Source organism: Folsomia candida, unplaced genomic scaffold (genome assembly GCF_002217175.1).
Source record: "Folsomia candida strain VU population unplaced genomic scaffold, ASM221717v1 Fcan01_Sc003, whole genome shotgun sequence".
Lineage (NCBI taxonomy): Eukaryota > Metazoa > Arthropoda > Collembola > Entomobryomorpha > Isotomidae > Folsomia > Folsomia candida.
The window spans coordinates 8107119-8129829 of record NW_019091195.1 but is presented as its reverse complement, the minus strand read 5'-3'; the positions used below and the strand labels follow the sequence as shown (position 1 = coordinate 8129829).

At 37.2% G+C, this 22711-nt stretch overlaps 1 protein-coding gene across 3 annotated transcripts; it reads right to left on the bottom strand.

Annotated features, from left to right (window-relative positions):
* Positions 1-38: 38 nt before the first annotated feature.
* On the bottom strand, positions 39-22552 carry LOC110845934. Of its 3 annotated transcripts, none has more exons than XM_022092492.2 (29): positions 20763-22549; positions 16481-16534; positions 16333-16393; positions 16112-16243; positions 15550-15845; positions 15035-15441; positions 13557-14327; positions 13182-13272; positions 11489-11550; positions 10368-10486; positions 10166-10249; positions 9909-9988; positions 9354-9427; positions 5906-6118; positions 5477-5610; positions 5176-5230; positions 4980-5084; positions 4776-4898; positions 4662-4704; positions 4459-4509; positions 4197-4300; positions 4027-4068; positions 3905-3953; positions 3770-3845; positions 3416-3469; positions 3239-3328; positions 3127-3151; positions 2693-2743; positions 39-2624 (listed from the first exon to the last, which is right to left on the bottom strand). In XM_022092492.2, exons 1-29 carry the CDS (start codon positions 20965-20967, stop codon positions 2577-2579), a joined length of 3699 nt encoding a protein of 1232 aa, XP_021948184.1. In that variant the 5' UTR covers positions 20968-22549; the 3' UTR covers positions 39-2576. The 3 variants fall into 3 exon arrangements, with proteins under 3 accessions (XP_021948184.1, XP_021948185.1, XP_021948186.1); XM_022092493.2 differs by having other exon boundaries at positions 2559-2624; positions 15035-15438; positions 20763-22552; XM_022092494.2 differs by having other exon boundaries at positions 2559-2624; positions 5495-5610; positions 20763-22551.
* Positions 22553-22711: the final 159 nt, after the last annotated feature.

The following is a 22711-nucleotide window of genomic DNA, read 5'->3' as shown; positions in this document are numbered from 1 at the left end:
ATTGAAAGCATATAGAGACACGATTTTTATAAAATGCATTCAGTAAGAGTAAAATTTATTGGGACCCCAAATACACTTCCTTATCTAATCAATTCCAATATGATTTGAAGAAAAAATACATCCAATTTAATTAGCACCTTAATTGAATATTAAATTAATAGTGGTACCAGTAACATAATTCTGATCAACTCTTTTTATGCATATCTTCTACACACGTCTACTATTTCGACAAGAAGTACCAGTTTTTTCGATATAAGAATGCATCTTTTCGTTCTTTAGATAATACGAATCAGCAGGAGCAGCAGCAAATGACTTCCAATTGAATAATTTGTCAAATTTGTTTAGATCATCTCTTTAGGAGAAAGGTAAATATAATAAGTTTAAGAATAACCCATATTTTTTTAAGATATCGATGATGGTGGATTACATGCATATCACATACTCTTGGAATTTATACTTGTTAATTGAATCATAATATTAAATCTATTATTAATCTAAGATTATATAATTACACAATAATTACATATGTCTACTAACGAAAATTCTAGTACCATTTAGCACCAATTCCATCTTTGCAGTTGCCGGATGATGAGGTTGCCCTTATCTCCTATGCAAATCAATATGTATTTACTCCTTATTACGTAACATTCTTGAACTACTTTGATAACCACTACAGCCAGTAACAACATATATAATCAATAATATACTTATCCATACATATGTTTGTATATTACATCGTATATCCTTAAACATGTATAATGCAGCCTACGCATTTAAGTACTGTAAACTAAACGGATAATTCAATACTTTTTGGATTCATGAGGACCAGAAGAATAAACCACACACAACATTTTCGGAGAAGGGTAGTGCAACAAGAGTAGTTCAACAGGGTGGCAGACCATGACCTATGTGATGGTCTTACACAATATTAATTTTAAATCTGCAGATAGCAGGACACAGAGACATCAAAAATCCACAGTGCTACATCATTAAAGATAAAGTTGAATATGTAATATTACTTATTCAACACATTTGCGTACTATTAAAGGTTAGAGCAGCATGAAAAATGATGCCATACAATGAAAATATAATCGATATACAATAGTAGTGGAGGAGGAGGAGACGAATTTAAATTAGATATTTGATTTGGATTTTAGTGTAGTGTGTGGATTTTTTCAGAGGTGATGCATATATGTTGAAAGATTTATCAATCAATTCAATCAATATTTCCCCATGTTATTATGATCAGTCTTCGAGTTCTCCTGGTCGAAGATAGACTAGTATTCAACAACGGAAATAACCAATTTTTTACAGACACAAACCTGATGCTGGACAAGACAATTTTTTTGAACAACGTTTTTTTTAAATACATACTCCAACTCATAATCTAAAACTAACGAATGTTGTTACATTTTCTGATTTTCTATGTACATCAACCAGCTCAGTTTGACATTTGCCATTGCTGACAAATTACATGGAGTGGTGATGAATAATTAGATATATGATTTGCTTGGACAAGAACAAGACTGGATTTTTTTTGACTTGGGATACATTGACACTTACAACAGGTACATTGATTGATTTCATGATACATCAAATATCTGTCACAAACAACAGACATACGAATATTTACTTAGCTTCGTAAAAGTTGACACTACATGGCTACAGACAGATGATACATATACGTGAATGCAACTTTCCACATAACTAACATCATCACATGAAGTTCTAATTAATCACAACAAGTAACATCAATACACCAAAACTAATTGTCTACAATTAGGTAAAAGTGCAATGCAATACGGTGCGGAGTGGGTGTGACGTGGAAATGTGTGTGCGTGTGCTACATAAATATGTATGCTTACCGGGGAGCTTGACGCTAAAATACTCGGTGACGGAAATTCCGAAAAAAATTCTACCCTGTGACTTCTTATGTGTGCACTACCCGACGACAACACTTGCATACAGAAAATTGGGCCATCTTAGAGTAGTTATTAATTTTTGAAGAAAATATATCCATGTCGTATTCTATACGAACATATACTGCTGCAGCAGAGGAATTCTGATTTAGCTAATCAATGTCAAATGCATACCTACGTAAAGGTTTATACATACATATTTATCATTATATATGGGTTTCGAGTTATATTTTGGAGAGAATTTTTAGTTCATCGTTTTATCGTGAGGCTGGTACACAATAAAATGATGTACGTATCAGTTTTTGTATTATTAATAATCACAAAGTTAGGGTGTAAAACTTATCAAAACAATAGAATACTACGCTATTATGTCAAACTACAATCTGTACGTAATCTATCAAGTTTGTTATGCAAACGTCTGTTTACATAAACACATAAGTAATTGTGGGTATAACAGTAAACAATTTTCCTCCACGTATGCAATAGTTTTGTGTAAATTTGAAGTAAAACGTGCATATAAACGTTACATTTCATGGCAAACAATTTGTGGTAAAGTTTCGTCTGCCGCAGATTTGACTAGTAGTTTCATGAGGTTTGAAAACGAAAAACTATAATCGGTCAGCGTCAATGGAGTGAAGAATTCCTCTCGCGCCTGCTTTACTTAGACAAGCATTGCTTCAGAATTGCATGAACTTCCTCAGCCACCTGTAATAATGATTTAATGGTCAATGATGCTTATTATTTTCCAAAAAAGCAAATATGTATGTACTCACAGCCATGAGGACAAATTCAAATTGTTGCCTAGTTCGAACCATTCCTGGTCGCTGAAATTAAAAAATACTAAATTAATTATCGATGCATAAATATTAGGCGTTTCCACACAAGGCCGTGTATTGTCAGCTGGCTTTGTCGTTTCGCTTTGATAATATCAAATAATGTCGTCGGCCAATACAGCAAAGGGAACTTTGCAGTATTGGTCGACGCCAATCATGTCAGGAAGGTTTTGATGAAGAGAATGGGCAAAGGTAGTGATCGAGCTACGATCGTAGATATGTACGCATAAACTTCCTGGGGGTGGTTTGGACTTGGCTATAAGCTTGACCTCCGCCCCAGGGCGTTGGATGTTTGTAGATCGGGCATCACTCACGAAGAGTGGATAAAAAGCGTGAATGTGGGCAATAGGAGACTTAAATATTCTTATGCTTACCTGATCTCGAATGTGTTCAAGGGATCTGTAAAACCCGTCGTAGAATTAATAATATTACTGCCATGATACTAGAATAATATAACAATTCTTGGTATAATTAAATAGTACTTACGCTGCTATGTCGATCTCTTTTGCACCTTTTGTCATTCTGTTCAAAACCATGTCAATGAGACAATACGTTCCACTGCGTCCAGCACCATCACTGTACGGAAAAATTAATACAATGTTATATCAAAAGAGACTTATAATTTATGGTGAAATGGAAGCCATTTTTTATTTCATTTAATACCTGCAGTGAACGATAATGGGGCATGACCGACCTCGGTAAGATTTGTTCACCTTCCTGTGTTGCAAAAAAATGCCATATTTTTACAATAATACTAACTAATACAAATTTATACGTATTTTTAGTATGCAAGTAGACATAGTTTGTATCCTATTATAAATTTGATGCCTCCCGTGTCGACTTCTGAAATCCTTTCCCATCACTTTTATGACTATGCAATTATAATATCCCCGAAATTGCAACAATCACAAAAATGATGGCGAAAGATTCCGGCGTGGGCGTCTCATGGTCCAGTGGAAACCTATGTTCATACAACAACATATCGCATAATAAGGTATTCAGCCGAAAACCCCTCACCTACGAAACTCCAGTAAAGCTTTGGTGCTCTGTGGTATTCCATTTTCAGGCCAAGCCAAGAAGTGGAATTGCGTCACTGCAAATCGGAAAAGTTAGATATTTCTTAGATAAGAAAGTACAAAAAATGCTCAATACCTGTACGTGTTTCTCCAGTTTTTAAATTCTTGAGGTAAAAGCTTCGAACCTAAGATGAAATTGTTACGTGAATGGAGATGCTTATTTAGTAACATACAAATTGCAGGATGTGTGATTATTACCAAGTATTCATCGCACCAAATATGTTCGCTTACTAAGAAACACTAGAAACGAGACATAAATTTATCATTTTCTTGAAGCTTTCCGCAAATCGTATCACAAATTGCACAATCAGTAATAGTTTTTTTTCTAATGACTCAATCAATTCATTTGGAGGCCAAATGTTAAATACCTCGTAAATGTGGTGCAGCTCTGATCCTTCCTCGGGCCAGTATCGGTGACACAAAGCTGTGGTATTTTCTGTCAACCGGGTCAGATTAACAATTACTACGCTCCCTAAAAATACAGATAGAATAACAAGTAATATACAGATATACAGATAGAATAACAAGTAATAACAATAGCATTAAACCTCATCGAATGATTAAAGTGCTTGTCATATGACAAGCACTTTAATCATTCGATGAGGTTTAATCACAATGAGATGCGCGTACCCTGCTCCCAAACCATTTGCCAAAAATCTGCTGCAGTGTTGGGCAAGGGACCTAAAGGGATTAAACAAATAGGTAAATACATAAATCAACTCCAGCGGTGGTCACATTTATGTTCAACTAACTTCTTATGCATTTTTAAAGTCTACACCGAGAATCAAATGGATAAGAAATGGACTGATAAAAACACTTATTATTTTGTATACCTTGGGTAGCAATATAGGCTGGATTTCTTGGATCATGATCAGTCTGCACAGAAAATTTGAGTTCTTACAAAATACAATACGTGTTACAATGATTGTTTTTCGTTCGTGACTTACAATAGTTGAAGCATTGATGTAGTCTGATCCGCAAACATTTGCCAAGTCATTTGCTGAGAGAACTACTCGAGAGTGATCAAAGGGAAGGGAGTTGCTATATCGGTTCTTCTTGCTATTCTCAGCCTGGTAATATTTTTAAACATTATAAAGCGACGTGCTTTGGTAAAAACTTGGAATAAGTGGTGAACTCTCTTAGCCGCCTACTTTTTCTGCCACGGCCGTGGTGCATGGGTCAGCCTCGTATGCACAAAGCGCTGCCCACTCTTTGTCAAGACGGTCCTTATTCTTCAGATGGTCTTCCATGTATTCCTATAAAAATGTTTAAAATTAAGCCGTGTAAAAGTGGGCACAATGATAGCAACAGATGAATATGAATATCATGAGGAAATATATATCTCACCAAAACCATGTGTCCAGTCGAGATGTCCATATTTGTCATAACTGGCTCTTCGCTCCTGAAAATTTTCAAGTTAAAATTAATTTGCTATCATTGACAAAGCTTCAGAATGCGGCTGATTTTGACAAAAAATTGCATTGAAAGAAGAAGAATTAAGAATAATATTAATTATCTCTGTTGATGAAAAGTCCGACCACACCACAAAATACATACATCCATTCATACAATATTAGTTGTTGCAAAATTAAGCTCGTTTCAAGTTTTTTCTAAGGCAAAGCGAGAAGGAAGGGGTGCATATTCTAACCAAGAAGAAGTGCTGGACCTGGAAGAATTTGTTCCATTTTCTGAATCTTTGCTCGCAATCTTGTGTGCTGGCCCTCGAATTGGTTCCATCTTCTCATTCGTTTTTGATCCAGCCATTCGAGCCCGACACAAATCCTGGAAAGTTAGTTGTAATCAATCAGCAAATTTTTTAAGCGTTTTGCACTTTCTAGTTCTCAGAATGCCATGTTTTATCAAAACAACTCTCAGCTCTCCACATAGTGGCTACAGTCAAGAATTACATAATCTCATTCCCTTGAATGTCAGTTCTTCTTGATACACAAATGGTCGTGGTCGTTGTTGACGCATATTTCGTATACATGTTAACATATACTTAACATGTATGCATGCATATACGAGTAATAATAATCCATACTTTTATTTTTAAGAACAGTTAAACTCTTGCTCGTACCTGGTAGTCTTTGCATGCTTCAAAAGACGGGTCATCTTGAGACAAACGAACAAGTTTCTCTCGCGACTTGGAATGTTTCCGAACGAGAAAAATTGCCACCGCTGCTACTAAAACGGCAGCAACAAGTCCACAAACGGCGAAAGTAGCGACATAAATTTGATTGGAAGTTGGATCTTGTTCGTCGTATAGGGCAAGAACGGCCGGAGTCTTCGACTGTAAGAAAACACGTAGAAAAACACAATTTAGTCTGTGAAATATGACTTCAAAATCAACTCAACATTTGGTAGAAAAAATTACATATTCTAAGATTTAATTTGAATAAATTTTGCTAGGATTTCATACAGTATACATTTTTTCATTCGATATGTTGTTCAGGTTGTGAGGCAGTGAAAGTTCTAACAGGAGCGAAATGTGGCCGGGTTCGCGTTACTAGGTTGGAAATGAAAGAGCTTTTTGCGGACAATGGACTGGGAGGAGAGGTGAGATTGCCTCCTACCAGAGCACCGACGAGTGAAAGGATCAAGGTAAATCTGTGACAGGGTTGGGCGATGAAAGTTGAGCATGTTTCTCGTTTGATTTCAAATTTACAAAGTTTTGTAGAGCGACAGTCCTCTTTTCCCCTCATGTCATTTATATCAGCTTAATTTCACTCCCAAGCAGGGTGAAAGTATAAAAGAGATAAATGAGGGAAAACGAGCCACTGAAGCCGGGCCACAAACCACAACTGCATGGGAAAGAAAGATTTCATAGGAAAGAATACCTAGAAGTGAAATTATTTCAATTTCAATCGCTGAAAATTGAAAATAATTATTCACTTTTATCCTGTCCTTGACTAAATAATCGGTCAAACGGGTGCAAATATATGTATTTTATACCATCAGCTACACAACTATTGTATATCTATAAAATAGCCGCCTTTTCCACGCACTTTGTTGATTGTGAAAGTATGAAGATAAATTGTAGGCAGCAAATACAAATAAGTGGATGTTTCTAGTCTTTTCAAGGAATAACCATATGACCTCACATATTTGGTTTGAAGAAAACCTACTTCCAACAAACAAATAGAACAGTACAAAATGTATATGATCACAGGTAATTGGATTGCAAAATTGTAGGAATAAAATAAGACCAACTGTGGAGAAAGCATAAAAGAAAGCTACGAGTGGGCGAGTTCTACGTCTCAAAGTTGCACACATTAGTATTCTTCAATTAAATATATGCAAGTTGTAGTCAAAAAACCAACCATATAATTGCATAAAAATGGATTACACAATATTAACTTGTGCAAAGATGGATATTACATGATTACATTACTCAGAATACTTTTGAAGTCAAGTCTGAGTTTCTAATTATTCTCTTCTAATAATTGCGGCACTTAGGTTCCACGGCAAAGTGCAATTATTCTAATCCTGTCATCCATACGAGAACTAAAATTCTTACAAACTCGTGTGGGTTATGGATTAATTTGTCAACCCCATTTTATACAATTCTATTCTTAAACCCTCTTACAATCAGCCCAGATTGTCCTTAACATTTTAACCAGGCGCAGATACCAGAAATACCATCCCTTCAAAAGTGCTTTCGATTTATCATGCGATGCGATCGAATTAAGGCTGAGAATGAAACCTCCGTAGTTGTTGGTGAAAGAGGAGGAGAAATCAGATCAGCAGTGATTCCACTTGTCTTTCTCATCTAACCAAACATCCAATGAAGGACCTGTGTAACTGGAAACAAGAAGCAGTTAATCCTAAATCCTCATGTCTGTTCCTGTCGTTATTACATATCAACAACACGTTGCCATGATTTGCTGGTGGGTTCAAATTCTCATGTTTTGCTTTTACTCATGTTGAGTGAGATTGAGCACAGTTAGTGAGACTTCAGCCTCGAGAGAGGGAGAGAGCTGGTGGAGAAAGTGGACCCCAAATAAATCTCAAAATCAATGACGGAGGAAGAAGGCAAGAACCACTTACACGCGCGTCTCATATATTTTTTTCTCCTTATTCTTCATAAACATCTCATGAGATTCATACCAAGCAATAATTTGTTGCCCATGATGTCTCTGCACATTAGTGGTACAAAAACGTATATGAAACCCTGCTGAGAACTGTCGACTGAACACTAGAGTTAAATATGCTATTCGCCACATAATAAACGCATCAATTTTTTCCTAATCAATATCCCAAAACATCTATAAAAATCTGCTTTTCTTTAAAAATAAAGAAAAGTTGCTTCACTATTACATTTATTCATTGTATGTCTTGGTGATGGAATTTCTACCTAACAAAAATTCGTCCCCATTTGATTAACATTGGAAGGCGGCCGAAATTAAGTTCAAACTTATTACCAAAAAATAAAATATATACAATATCCGACTGTTTTTAACACTGAAATTAACTAACGAGGCAGCAATAAATATTCATATGAGGTGATTGAAATTAAGTGATTTCATATTTTACGAAGCGTCAAATTGTATTTGTCAAATGGGATAATGAAAAGCCCAAACTCGTTAACATAAACGAGCATGGGAGCAATATTCGCTTGTGATGAACATTTGGAGGACAGTATTACTTTCGCTTGAGAAACTCTCTCATTCACTCATTTATGAAAAGTTTTCACTTTTAATGAATTTTCTCTTGTGTCCGCGAACCAAAATAAAACAAACCTTCGACTTTAACAACCCATGTTGTTTTTGTAGTTACAAGGTTTCCTTCACTTCAACAACCCTGAAAACTGCGAGGCTAGACAAATTACATCAAGTACGTAAGTCAGGCAGGTTATATTCGAGAACAAATGTCTGGAAGTTTGGCTTAATTAGCTAAATGCTAAATGGAGGGGGTGTAATGTTATGAATACGGCTACGCGTGAATCAATTTGTGATTTGGCAGAGCAGCGAGTTGACTGTTGTTGTATCGACTCGAAGCGCACACACGGAGCAGGGAGAAAGGTGACGATGAAAGGAAAAGTCAACTCTGTGCACGGTGATTGATGCAATCGCACTCCTTTCATGTCATTAGCATTGTCTAATTAATAAAAGAGCTAATTATTCTGCCCATTGCAAAACACGTAAATATTATGTTTCTCTTATTCCATCTCGTCATACCGTTTCTTTTAGAATGAAATATCCGAAAACAGTTAGTCAATAAATGGGTAACAATTTTTGTTGCTTCTTTCTGCCTTTGATTAGTTGTTGTATAATCATTTTACTGATATACCAGGAGTGCAAATTATAGTTGTAGAGGTGTAAGGATTGTGAAGATTGGTTTTTGTGCTGATTATATTTTATCGAATGCCCACGGACAGCAAAAGTGTGTATGTAGAGATGTAAAAGGGATCTGATGGTGGGTGTTGATTTGGGAGTGTAGCTATGATACGACGCTCCATGAAAAGCAATAATGATTCCGCAGCACGAAAATAAGAAAAAAAAGAACACGATGAGGGTATCACTTACATTTGCTCTGATTCCGACGTCTGTTTTCAAGATCCTGAGTCCCAATTCTGCCTCAATGCTTCCAGCCAGATTTTCTGCCAGGAGAGAAAAAGAAAACCCACAAAATGTCATTATACACGTATCAATGTAGGTAAAAACATTCAACAAGTCTCCATTATAACTTCCATTCAGCCACTCGAGTGCTTTCACGGTTCGGGAACATGGCGAAATCAAAAGCGCATTTCTTTCAAGTTTTAAATGGAGAATTTCGAGATCTTGACGCACAGAGCTTTCTCCACATGGATCGACCAATGTTGCCAGCTTATTATAAATTAATTCTTGCTTGGAAGCCTTTGAAACCTTTTTGTTTCAAACGCATATCTGAGAAAAAGGCAGTGCGAGTCTAAGGCAGCTTTATTGTATCATTTCAGGAAAACTTTTGATAAAAAATGTATATATTGTAGATTTAATAAATAATTGAAAAACTTATGCAAAAATTGGCTAGTAGGGAGTTCGATAACGTATGGATGTAGTAATAGAACTAATATAAATAGCGGATAAGCCTTAATATCTTACGTATTCGACGAGCAACTTCAGTAGCGTTCCATCCCTTATCATTCGGTTCCACTTTGAAAGTTACGATGTCATTGTTGGTTCTAAAACACAAATTATTCTGCTTATCTGCCATTGGATATTGGCATTATATGTTGAGCAATAAATAGTGTCGCTTGGCTAAATAACTAATTTTTTAACTTCGTAAACATGCATATGTTCAACTTGAAATGTGGGATATTTAAATATTTTTACGGTGAATAACAGATAGCAAATCTTACGTGATATCCTTAAAGCTGGTTCGATCCATGTCCAACGCGTAAGCCAAAGAATCTACCAAATTCTTTGCCGTGTTCCAATTCACACTGTTGGCAAATGAAACGTCGGATCAGCATTAAGTTTATTTTTTGCGAAAAGGGTGTTTGCACTACTTTATGTATCATGGTGCAACATTGGTAAAATTAAAGTGATTTACGCGTGTACCTTTTGTCCAAAAACACATTTGCATATGAAGTGTCGATTATGTCGAAATGACCATCGCCCAGAGAAAGAGATGCAGGGAAAACTGAATCAAATTTGACTGGTGCAGACTTTTTGTTGACCTGAATAAATTGTAGATAAATAATTATTAGTATATTTCTAACGCGAAGTAAGTATAACCCTACAGCATAAAGATAACCAGCAAAAGTAATAATTATGACGTGTGTCACCAAAAGTTCACAATAAGCCATTCTTGTGAGAAACTCAAAACTTAATTATTTTGGTGAAATGTCAAGGTTAAGTCATTTCGAATACGATGGTCTATGTTACATTATTCTCCCCTTGAATATAAATATAGAAATTGAACTAATGATAACCTTAATGTAATCTTGTGCATGGAACCTGATTATATTGTTTCATCCCATAACACACTCTCAATAACTACAAACTAAAAATGCTGAATGGGAATCAGAAAATCGTGAAGAACTGTCGGTATGAAACACAACGTCGTCATCGTCTCTTCAAATTTCTTAATGGTGTTAAAATCATTTGTCAATGATTGGCAAGTTAAAGACGTTTTCTCCTCATCACAAGATTTCCTACAACCGAGTTAATTGTCCATGTTAATAACTGCATATGCAGAAATGAATATTCTGTTATATAATTAATTTGTCTCTTCCAAATTAACATTGTGTAAATCTGTTCAGGACATGGAATGTGGTTTGCTTAAGAAATAAATATAATTTTGGGACATTAAAATAGTCTGAGGCCATCATCCATAATATTTCCATTCGTCTCTTCGTAAGTTTTCATGAGTGAATGCGTGATTATTTGAGATCCGATGACTTAGTTAAATTAACAGGATTACTTGCAGACATGAACAACAGTTTATTATAAATACGGCCAAGTTCCCACAAAACATATATATTTCCGAATTAGATAATCAATGCCAATATGTAGCGTAACATATCTAGAAATCAGATCAAGCGCAACTAATCCTAAGTTCAAATCAAACAATGGGAAATCGTCAATCGGACCAGGTTAAGCCTTGTTCTGGTGCAGCGATCTGAGAAGAGATCACTGTGGGAATGGGGGAAAGTAAATATGAAATTGTTCAGCCTCACCTGTTGTTCATTTTGCCACTCTAGGACGCTTTCAAGCGGAACTTTCCTTGGGATTTCGTCATCTGCAAAATGGCAATAAAACACTGTTGATATAATTCGCTTTATTTAAATCCTTCAAAGAGCCTCAAGGTTGATTTCAAGGGTCACGAAGAAATATTAATGCGCAAATTTTCGACCACTACACGAACTAAACGTGAGGGATTTGAGGATTTGTGCAATTTGCAAAATTATCTAAAGTAATGGACATATGCATTTTATTCACACAAACATTGTAACTCCATTCTGGAAGCTGATAAATATAACAACAATTTCATGCGAAATCTAGAAGGATTTTTTGATAGTCTTAGAATGCCCCATTTCATCGACTAGAGAATCCTGGAAAATGTACTGTGTGTTAGAAATTATTTAGGGTTTCTATTTCGTCACGACTTCATAAAACTGGCTGTCTCAAATCTCATTCAGTTCAGAAAAATACGAGAGTAATATTTCTATGCGTACAATGGTGCAATTCAATTCAGTGCTGAATTCGTCCCAGAAGGCTCAAAAGAGTAGAGAGTTAGTAACTTGGTTTGCACGGAATGATGATGGAAGTTGAGAAATAATAGAAGAGGAGACAAAGTGAAGTGAAGAAGACGGGCTCAACTTGGACAGCAACGAAGCCAACGATTGAAATGTCTGTTGTGCGGACCATGAATAATTTCTTGCAACCTAATTTTATGTGCCCACTGACAAAAAGTAACCAACAAACTTTCACTTGAACCAGTTAAAATTAGCGAGAATCTCATTCAACACTAACTCACGTACCGAATACGTATGCACCGACCTACAAATGTACTGACCTACAAATATTTAAAAATATATTTCCTGCAAGTACTAGAGATACAACCGGAACAATATGCAAATGACTTACATCACAGCTGGGTATAACGTCATGATAAAAACTATTCACCGGTGGGATTTAACACTCCTTTTTAACAATTACTGCAAAAAAAACTCTGTTCGAAAACTGGCATCAAGTTGTGCATGCATTCCAAATTTTGCAAATTCCACACTGAATTTGAGTAGCATTTAACTATTTTCTCAAATTTCCGATATGAAACTTTTAAAGTGAGAAATCCGAAATGGCTATTAATTTCGAAATTTTATAATCCCTTTGGGTGCACAATGCCCCACCCACCGAAATAATCCTTGGCTTTATTCATCGATTTGACTCATCTTCTAATCCACTTTCTAGTTTTCTAATTTTTCTAAGAAGTGTCTGCAAAATTTAGATCGATCGAATATCGGATGGCTCGTTGGCTTACATTTTACTCTCCGATGGACGCACATTAAAATCATGTACATTTAAAAATTTTATAATCTCATGAAAGCAATTGCAGCAATTAGGCTATCACTTGATTTCCACCAGTTAAATTATAATATTGAATACGATTTTGTATAAATAAGACCATGCATATTTATGTGTATCCGCTCAATAAATAAATAAATACTTATTAATTAATTTACATAATATGTAAATATGTGTATATTATACACATTCATAAATTCATATTATTTATATGCACGTTCGATGTGTATGATCAGGGTTAAATTTGTAGCACAGATGACTCAAGGGGAATTTTCTCATGAACATATAAACATGCATATTCATTTTAAAGTTTCTAAAAATAAGAAGTATTTCAAAATTGCGAACCTTTCGTGGGTTCTGCCATATCTGCTGGGCCTTCAGCCGCACTTCCAAACTCTGGATTTAGAGTAATTTGTTGCATCTCTGGATTGAGCATCTAGATAACGTACATATTTTTTAAATTTATTACACATTTAAATATAATTTCAGTATAAAATCAACTTTTTGTGACACTTAAAAAGCATAATGTAACTAACAATAAATTTACGATCATTCCTATTGAAATATTTTATAATTTTTGATCACTAATTGCATGTTTACGAGCACATGTAATTGAGCGAAAATTCTAAACTTGTTTATTTAGAATGCCAAATAGTTATGTAGCATAATTTAAATTATTGGTTATTATTGGTAATTATTAAATTGAGAAGAGTATCGTACCGTTTGCTCGGAATCATCCTTGTCAAATGCGTAATTATTGACCGTTCGATACCACGGGCCTGGCTTCTTGACATCCAGCCGCTCCCTCCTCTCAAACCCGAAACCATCTCTATTTCTTCGATTAAGGAGAAAGAATGGAGAGCCAAAGTCGTAGCCGTCGACATACTCGTTTCCATATTCAATATCATTTCTCAATGGTGTAATCAACCCATCCTCGGTTTGTTCGGACGGTAGGGCACCCCACTCAGGATCAATTTCTACAGGGGTGAACCTCTTGAGGAAAGTGAGCCCCTCATTCTGCGGTACGGGGGCGTCTTGATCCAAGAATTTGCGATGGGGTTGATTGAGGAACACCAGGCCACCCTCAGTGTAAAGTAAATCTCGGTCATCCAAGTCGGCGGCGAATGGGGAGACGGCGTCGTTGTTGTGTTGGTAGTTGTTATCCAACCCCATGGACTCGACACCAACGCGGTCGTTGTTCGTGGCGGGGTCGCCCACGAAACTTTGCTCTGGTTCATCGGCTCTGAACTCATTTTCCGGACTGGTATTGTCCTTTAAGAGACTAAGGAGCAGTTGTGCTTGGAGCGTGGCAACTGCTTTTCCGATCTGTTGATCTTCCTCCGCCTGCCGCTCGCTCAGCTCCTCCCGTCTCGCCCGGTAATCTCCGTCGCCGTCGTCATCGTTGCCGTATCCAGGTCCGTAACCGACACCAACCGCCTCGTCATCCATCCCTGCTCTCCCAGCACCGCTGACAGGATGATCATTCCAGGACTGAAAATATCCAATTGGCACAATTTCTAATATATTTTCTCCCCACATTCCCCATTACATATTTTAAATCCTAAAAACGCTTTATTTAGCCCCCATAACTATTATTATACACAATCTCATGTGTTCACCCTCTTCTGTTTTTACTTCGACGCCACATGGAGGTCATTATGCGTTTCTAATTTTGGAAAAGGTTATATTCCGTACACTTTGGTGAAGGTTGTCGTCGTAATATAAATATGCATCTTACATACTTTCACTCATTATTTTGTCCTTTATCCAACATTTGTCTACATGTCATTTGTCGGTGCGACGCAACAAGGCGTTGGAAATGAATCGTCTTGAGCATACGTTGACTGACTACTGACAACGAACGGACTGAGTGCAAACTTTCCCTGTTTTATCTTTGCACTCGTACATTTCACGAGTGCCACTAGGGAACGGAAGCTGTACATGTTTTCAGAGTAAATCAAATCAGTTTTACAAGACCAGCTTTCTCTCATGCTTTTAGCACACGACAACCGCATTTGTAGGTGCTTTCACCGTTCAGAATAAAATTATGCACGTGTATGGTTGAAATTGTTTTTAAACCTAATTAGGCCAGATTTCTAACAATATATTCTGCTATCCTTACTTATCGTCAAGGGTGGAAAGCAACATAAAGGTTTCAAGATAAGGACGCCCACGCGAAATTAATAAATCTCTCTTACCTCCTCGACTCCCAATCTGAACGAATCTGGAGTATTGTAGTAGGCGGAAAAAATCTTGGGACGCAATATTTTGTCGTTGACGAATCCATCTGAATCAACTCCAACTTCTCCGTCAATCTTCAATTTATTGTTAATTACGGATCCCTTCGACTCTGGTCCTTCCCACTCCTCCTCCGCAATTCTGGATCCAGGGATCTTCTTTGCAGATCCGATATCTACGCCGTTAAAGTTGTCGGACTGCCCAGGATATTCTACATTCAACATTGACGACCTTTTCGCAGCCTCCAATTTTCCTTTGGGCTTTTTCTTATTCTTCCCAGATTTTCCTTTTCCTTTCCCATTTTTTCCCTTAATTTGTGCCACCGTATTTTCAAGCTCCTGTTCCACCAACAGCGGATTTTGGTCTTCTAAAGAGACAAAGTATGAATAATGAACTTATACTCATAATTCAGAAATTTACTACAGCATGGCGCTGTAGTAAAAGTCACAACTTTCTCCAATCTAAAAATGTCTACCTGATGCGGGCAGTTGAATGACTGGCTGTCGGATTTTTTCGTGAAGTCTCTGCATCCCTGGAGAATGCTCGGTCAGGAGTTCCCTTCCGTTGACCGCATCTCCCATGTTTGGATAACTGAGATCTTTCGGAGGTCGGTAGGTTTCATCGGCAAAGTCGGAGTGAGGATTCTTGGCGCTTGGGCTGAATTTTATGAAAGCCAAGTTCCATGGATCAACATCTTTGTTAAATGCTCTCAAAGCTCCTTCCAAATCCTGATCTTGTACGACCAAGCATACAGATTCGTCCAGCTCCACTCTGTCAAAAAATAAAGAGAATCCGTTATTAGTACATATTTTCTTAAGTAAGTGATACGGCTAGCATGGCTTAAAAATGTTGAAGTCGTATTTCCACGACTTGTACTTTTGATCTATTTTGTGTGCAAAGTACATGTATTTATCTAGTACGTAACCGCAAGTCAACTTTCAGGGATTAAAAATAAACTCGAGAAATCCAATTTTAACAGAATTAGGTTTATGTGGAGGTCAATTCTAGAGGTCAATGAGGTTCTACAGACGACATACCCGTATCGAATGGTGTCGAGCAAATTTTGGAGGAGACATTGAGTGTAGGGCGATCCCCATCGATATCCCAAAGCAAAGAGTCGTTCCATCTGCTTCTGCAGCACATGCATATCGCCTTTACTGAGGTCATATCTGGAATAGTCGACAAAAACCAAGCTAGAAATCCTGTGTCTGCAATTGTACAAATTTCTACAAATCTTGTGGCAATATACAGTGCATACCTGTACAAATCATTTTCTGTAACGGCTCCAATTTGTGGCAGACATCTTCCAAAAGCGTAATCTAGAAAAAGTTAGTACACACCTCATGAGGACTAAATATGTATCAGCATGGATTCAATTCCATAAAGCTGAAAGATGGATGACATACCGTCGTAGCATATCTCAGATCCAGGATCACACAATGTTTTCCCAAACAAGCAACCTGTAAAAATATATAGAAACTCAGGAGTTAGTGAAAGACGGGAAGACCTAAATCTAGCATAGCGCTTTACCATACGGAAATAATGACCGTGTACTTAAATAAATTCCACCTATTTTTCATGTCATGAGGAAGTTTGCTCATGCTGACACAAGCATAAAATTAATGTATATATGTAGTAATATTTAAGACATTCATGAAGGACTGTATCAACAAAAAGTTGTTCTGATTTTTAATGACGTGTCATCCAATAACGGTGCATATGTTGAAATAAGTAAATTATTGCTTAAGAAATTGACTTTTCACCGTCATCATCATGTACTTACATCCCAAATACATAATACGTGATGTTTGGGGGCAAAAGGCTTTGCCCTTTGCAGCCAGAGAACAACGACATTGAGTGAACTAAAATATACTACAATTTGAAATTCAAAACACACCCTTTTGACGAAATCTTTTGTCCAGGTGCTTACCAACTTAAAATAAATAAGACGCTTACGCTACCGGCCTGAGGCAAATGTTGTGGAAGTGCATAGTAATGAATGAGAAATGTGATATGCTTGGAGAGATTAGACTCCTTGATCCGATCCGACTACCGTAAGAAGTTGTACACCATAAAGTTTAACCTACTATCTGTTCGTTGACGTACATACGGAATCTTATAATATTATACATTACGCAATTGGTCGTCAAACTGCCCCAATTTCATATGCAACTAGAACTTCTAACCGAAAGAGTCATATAATAACCAGAAAACCCAAACATACATCTTTGTCACCTAATCCATCACGCAAAGGTATGAAAACCTCTTCTTTGAGCATCTCCAGTGCTAGTCGCCATGTGGTGCACTGTGATATTGTGGGTCATTTGCGTGCCATCGACGACAGGACCATACACACACATACGTAAACCACATTAACCCGGTCGATGGACCAGGAGATGAATATGTTTTGTGCTGCTCTGATCTCTCATCGATAAGGATGGATTGAAGCGATTAATCATGTAGTTCTTCCTGAATAAATTCAACATAGCTCGAAACCAAACCCGTGCATTTAAATGTGTCATTTCTATCGTTAAATCAGATAATAAAACTCTACATTTGCATTTCCTTTTAATTTTTGTTTCTGAAAGTTAGAACTATTCGTTCTTATGCTACAATGCTACAGAATTTCTCATTGGTAAAATATCTGCGAACGAATTATAGGATTTATGATCAACTGGTGATACTTATATCACACGTGCGTATGAACAGTGATCACACACCAGGACAACGGATTAAAGTGTCATATATCACTTTTCAATCTTAATTACAGGTAGTGAACGAAAACTACAAATCGGAGTTTATTGATGAAGGACAGGAAGCGATGGCATTAATGCACGTGGGAAGTGGCGTGACGAAGTTAACGTGTTCAAAGCGTGACACAATGGCAGAAATCAAAATTAGAAAATGGGCATGGAAATGGATGGAATAGGGTCTTGGTGCTTCTGCCTTTCTACACATGACACGGCAACCAGAGAAAAGTTTGAGGAGTGGAAATGAGGAAAGAATCTATTCTGGTGTCGGAGAGAGAGGGAGAGAAAGCGGGGAGGAAGGCATGTGGGCGTTCGAGCTGGCTCATACCCAGCGCTGCTTTCACTTCCCAGTGAAAGGAGCGGATACATGCTCACAAAAACAGCCAAAGTCAACGTCACGGACTTCTTGTTTTCGTCACAGGGGCAAAAAACAAGTGTAGTTCCGAGCCCGTTAGATCAGGTGCAGTGCTCCTTTCGATGATTGATACGAATTTCTATTAGAGTGGGAAATCATTTGCATAAATGAAACATGGGCGAATTATAATCAACATGAGTTGGTGGGATCACACCTAGAAAATGGCATTGTTACTAGCAATTTGTTAAGCATGGCTGACATATGAATATGTAGATTTGCTAGAGGTGCTCTAGATATTAAAGATAGAATGAGAAACACGGAATAATAATAATAACAATAATAGTTATTGCCAATTTACTTTGTGACGTAGTAGAGCAATATTCTGACGTGTGGTGGCAACCGAATGCTTTATTGACTTGATTCAAATAAATCAATACGTATTTATTGAGCATCTCACTTTCGTCCGTCATTAAAAGTAAATAGGGCCAATTTTAATCGTTAATTGCGAGATAGACTAAGAAAATGGATATTTACTTATTATTAGGGTTTATGAAACGCAGTGTGCGTGGGACCAGCTATATATGGATTATTTTTAGGGGTAATAGCGGCACAGATGCATCGACTATTGAGATATATTCTGCAAAAATTGTTTTCCTAACTAAATTATAATGAGTCACTGATGGTTTTTATTCCACTATTTCATTCGTCGGTGGCTATGAGTCTGAAATATTTTAGAGCGACCATGTAACAATATATGTAATTCCTAGTTTCCGAGACTAGAAGCTATTTTTTACCTTCACAAAAAATATGAAATTTGATATGCTGGTGAATATGGGCTGAGAAATGGTGTACTCGACTCATGTGAGAAACAGGTAGATAAGAAAGCATTTTTCTTTGAGGTTGAGGAGTCAGGTTGCCAATTTGCCGTATTATTAGTGTGCGCTATATCTAGACGAATATAGTGAAATATAGCTTCTTGGAATTATTCCGTGCTGCTAAAATTGTTCACATACGTAGATACGTATTAAACCAATTTTGAAAATAGTTGTTGAGGATTATGCTAATCCTCATATGCCATTTGAATTACTAAATACCCAGATACATACATTTGTGCTATTCTTATCCCATTACAAAATAAATTGAATGAGGATATTAATTTCGTGTGTTTTTAGATTATCAAGTTTACGTCACACTGGAGTATAAAAGCTACAATAAACAATTGACAAAAGGTAGAAATAACTGTGTTTGGCACTTCCCTACAATTCAATTAAGTTGTGCACTGACCCCATTTTATCAACATCTCGTAATCAGTTTCGTATTAAACCACTAAACCGCAAATTAGCGAGCAGTAATATAGCTAGACGTGAATGCTCATGTTTTATGGTCTTGAGTAGCAAATAAATGTATTTGTGCTGAGCCTTCGCCATGCATGTGCAGGGTAATTATTGATCAGAGGTGATCCACTTTCCATGCAATGCAAATTATGTGTGTATATTATGACGACTATATTAGACCTCGCATTTTTTTATTGCCTGAGAGAAATGTCATGAGATGTCTCAGAAAGAAAAAGCATCATGGCAGCTAAACTGATTAAGGATGTTGATTTATATAAGGATTTTGGATTCTATTTAAGACGACGAGCTCGTGCACGTCTTGTTTACCAAGATGAGAGATTCAACTCGAGACGAGAGTATTAGTAGCGCTGGGAGGTAGCTGAGTGTGTCCCTGCAACCTTTAAGCTCATCTCTTCATGATGGACTTTCACCCACTCGAAAATCAATAAATTGTGACCAAAATTTATATTCGATTATACAATGGCGTCTTCGGTACTAGACTAAACTACTTTTTAATGATATATTTAGTTCACTTCATGATAATTTAGTTTAAAGATATGATGCATATGCAATACATCAACCGCTAAAAAAATATTCAGACTGAATCAATCTGAATATAACTGCAATCATAAACTTGACTAGAGATTGAGTTCAATAAATGTGCCATTGGTATTATCATACATAAGTTCAAGAACTGTAAGGAATTAAAGTGTTCCTTATTTGACTACTCTGGGCAACAATGCAATGACGAAGCCCTTGGTGTATATTATATGCACCCAAAGTTCCAACAACCGTGGAGCGGTTGCTTTTATTGAATATTTCATCTCAGATTTGCTCAACTGGTTGTGTTTACAAGTTTAATTTAAAAATTTGAAGCACCGAACACAATATGTATGTGAAGTGACATGAATGAATATTGCTGTTGTTAGTCATGCACCTTGCATTATGAGTCAACAAATAAATGATAATTTTGGCAGAAGATACTTAATGATTGTATCAACGCTAAAATTGGGCAAGCTAAATCGTCTTTAAAACATTAACAATTTAAAAATGATTTTCCGTAACTTGACTTGATTTTGAAAACGAGAGATATTTTAAAGCGGGTCTGCAGCTTTATGGTACATATTTACACGTGTGCAAGATTACTAATTACGTAATGATTATGAATTAGTGCCTTGGAAAATTATTCCCCATGCGATGATATTATCATTATTTTTCATATAAGTCATTAAGAAAAATCAGTGTTCACCTATATTTCCAGCTGCCCCGAAATTCTTTTCTTCAGTTTGTGATGGTGCGGGTATGGACGCTGCGAGGTGATTGTTGACCATGACCACCAATACCAGCACGAAAACACTTGAAGTGATTTTGTGACTGCTTCTGCATGGTCTTGATTGGCCTTTGTTGGGAATGGGTGATGATGGGACGAGGCTAATTTCCTCCGAATCCCCCATTTCTTCACGCCTTATCAATATCTCAAACGAGATGGGAACGGAATCAGATCCAGATCGAGTAATCTGACGCAGACCACGTTACATGATTGCTTTGAGGACTTTAGCAGAAATTTCCCCGAGGACGACTTTTTCTTTTCTGGTTTAACTTAAAATATTTTAACAGATACTGAACTCTCCCACTTTAAGAGGGCGACTATTTATTTGATTTTATTGAATGTGGATCTATAAAATCTAATTCTACTGGAGGTACGGCATATGTGGAATTTAATATGCGTCTTCTTGTCTCCTCGCTGTTGTACCAGAGATGATGATACTTGAAGGTTATAAATCTATCTTCAAAATTTTATTAATATTTTTTAGCTACAAGACTAGTTGCACACGAGGAGAATATATTAAAACCCTGACAAAAGTTATCGCCCTCTTTATTACAGTCAATATCGTCTATTCTACATTTTATAAAATTAAAATTGAGGCGACCAGAAAGAAGTGGCAAGTGTCAGGCTGGTCAGCCTGGATGTAATAATTCTCCGCTGGACCACAGGCTGCACGAAATCTCTCCCAAAACGAGAGACACTTGTTTGCGGCAGTCCGTTGGTTCAGAATGAAGCCCTTGGATACGTTGGCGAATGAGGACCGTGATGTGCGGGGAGAAAGGCGAAGAAGATCCACCATCACTCTCCCACGTACTGAGAGGGATAAGTGCACTCCATATACGAGTGCAGCAACACGGGATTCTAGGACTATATCACTCCCACAGCATTATCCGAATCTCCAGTGGGATCCCATGACATGGAGCAAACCATGGCTTGGGTAAAATTTGCAGAATTAGGTGCAAAAATCAGCACAAACTAAAGTAAGGGGTTAGGCGGCGTGGCCGCTCGCTATTCGGGCGTACAAGACCGTTGCCGGGGTTCTCTTCTTAAGGTGGAACTTTCCCCCAACACAAACGGGGAGAGAAAGTCCCCATGTCCTATTCCTCGATACGACGGTGGTGGTGGTACAACGTCATGGGTTTCATCTCTATGAAATGCGCAAGGAGAGAAAGAACTAGTCCAGGCAAGCATGAAAGTGCTTCACTGGATACGTATTAGATATTCACAACAACAGCATATGCTTTCACCCTTGATCCATTCATTCATTCGTTCTGGGTTAGACCCACACATTTCTTGGTCAACTTGCACCTTGTTAGACTGCTGAAATTGGTCCTTGGTTGTAGATTGACCTATGTAATTAAGCACTTCAAGTCTTGAACTTTCACAAAGAGTCAGTTGGAAAACTCAGTCATTTCAGTTCGTTTAGTCTTACACATGTTTTAAGATGCATGAATGTAACGTTTGAATGTTGGGTGAGCTTGATCCGAGAGAGAAGTAAGCTGTTGGTAGATACTCCCACTTGTTTGCTCGCTGTGGATGGGTTTATTCTTGTCGGTTCTTATGCGGAAAATGCTTCACCTTTCCTGGTATTAGGGTGAAAGCGTAGGTGGGTATCTAGCTCTTTCAAACTCCATGTGAGGCGTCCTAATGGTATAGAACGCACACGTTGCGAGGTAGATAAAATTATTGGCTGAACATTTTTGCCAGGCTGCACTTTACACGGTTCAAATGTTGCTCTACAAGTGAGCAATATCCGTTTCCAGGCAAGCCACTTTGTTAACCAAGCCTAACCACAAAGTACAATAGCTGAATGAATGAGTCTCTCTGTGGGTGAATTTAATAAATATGTATGTTGTACATACAATGCTCCT

Coding starts and splice junctions, on each gene's coding strand:
- LOC110845934 (XM_022092492.2), bottom strand. CDS start 20,967: ATGGGGGATTCGGAGGAAATTAGCCTCGTCCCATCATCACCCATTCCC. Junction 10,487..11,488: donor AGTGGCAAAATGAACAACAG/GTGAGGCTGAAC, acceptor CAATTTATTCAG/GTCAACAAAAAGTCTGCACC. Junction 6,119..9,353: donor ACGTCGGAATCAGAGCAAAT/GTAAGTGATACC, acceptor GTTTTCTTACAG/TCGAAGACTCCGGCCGTTCT.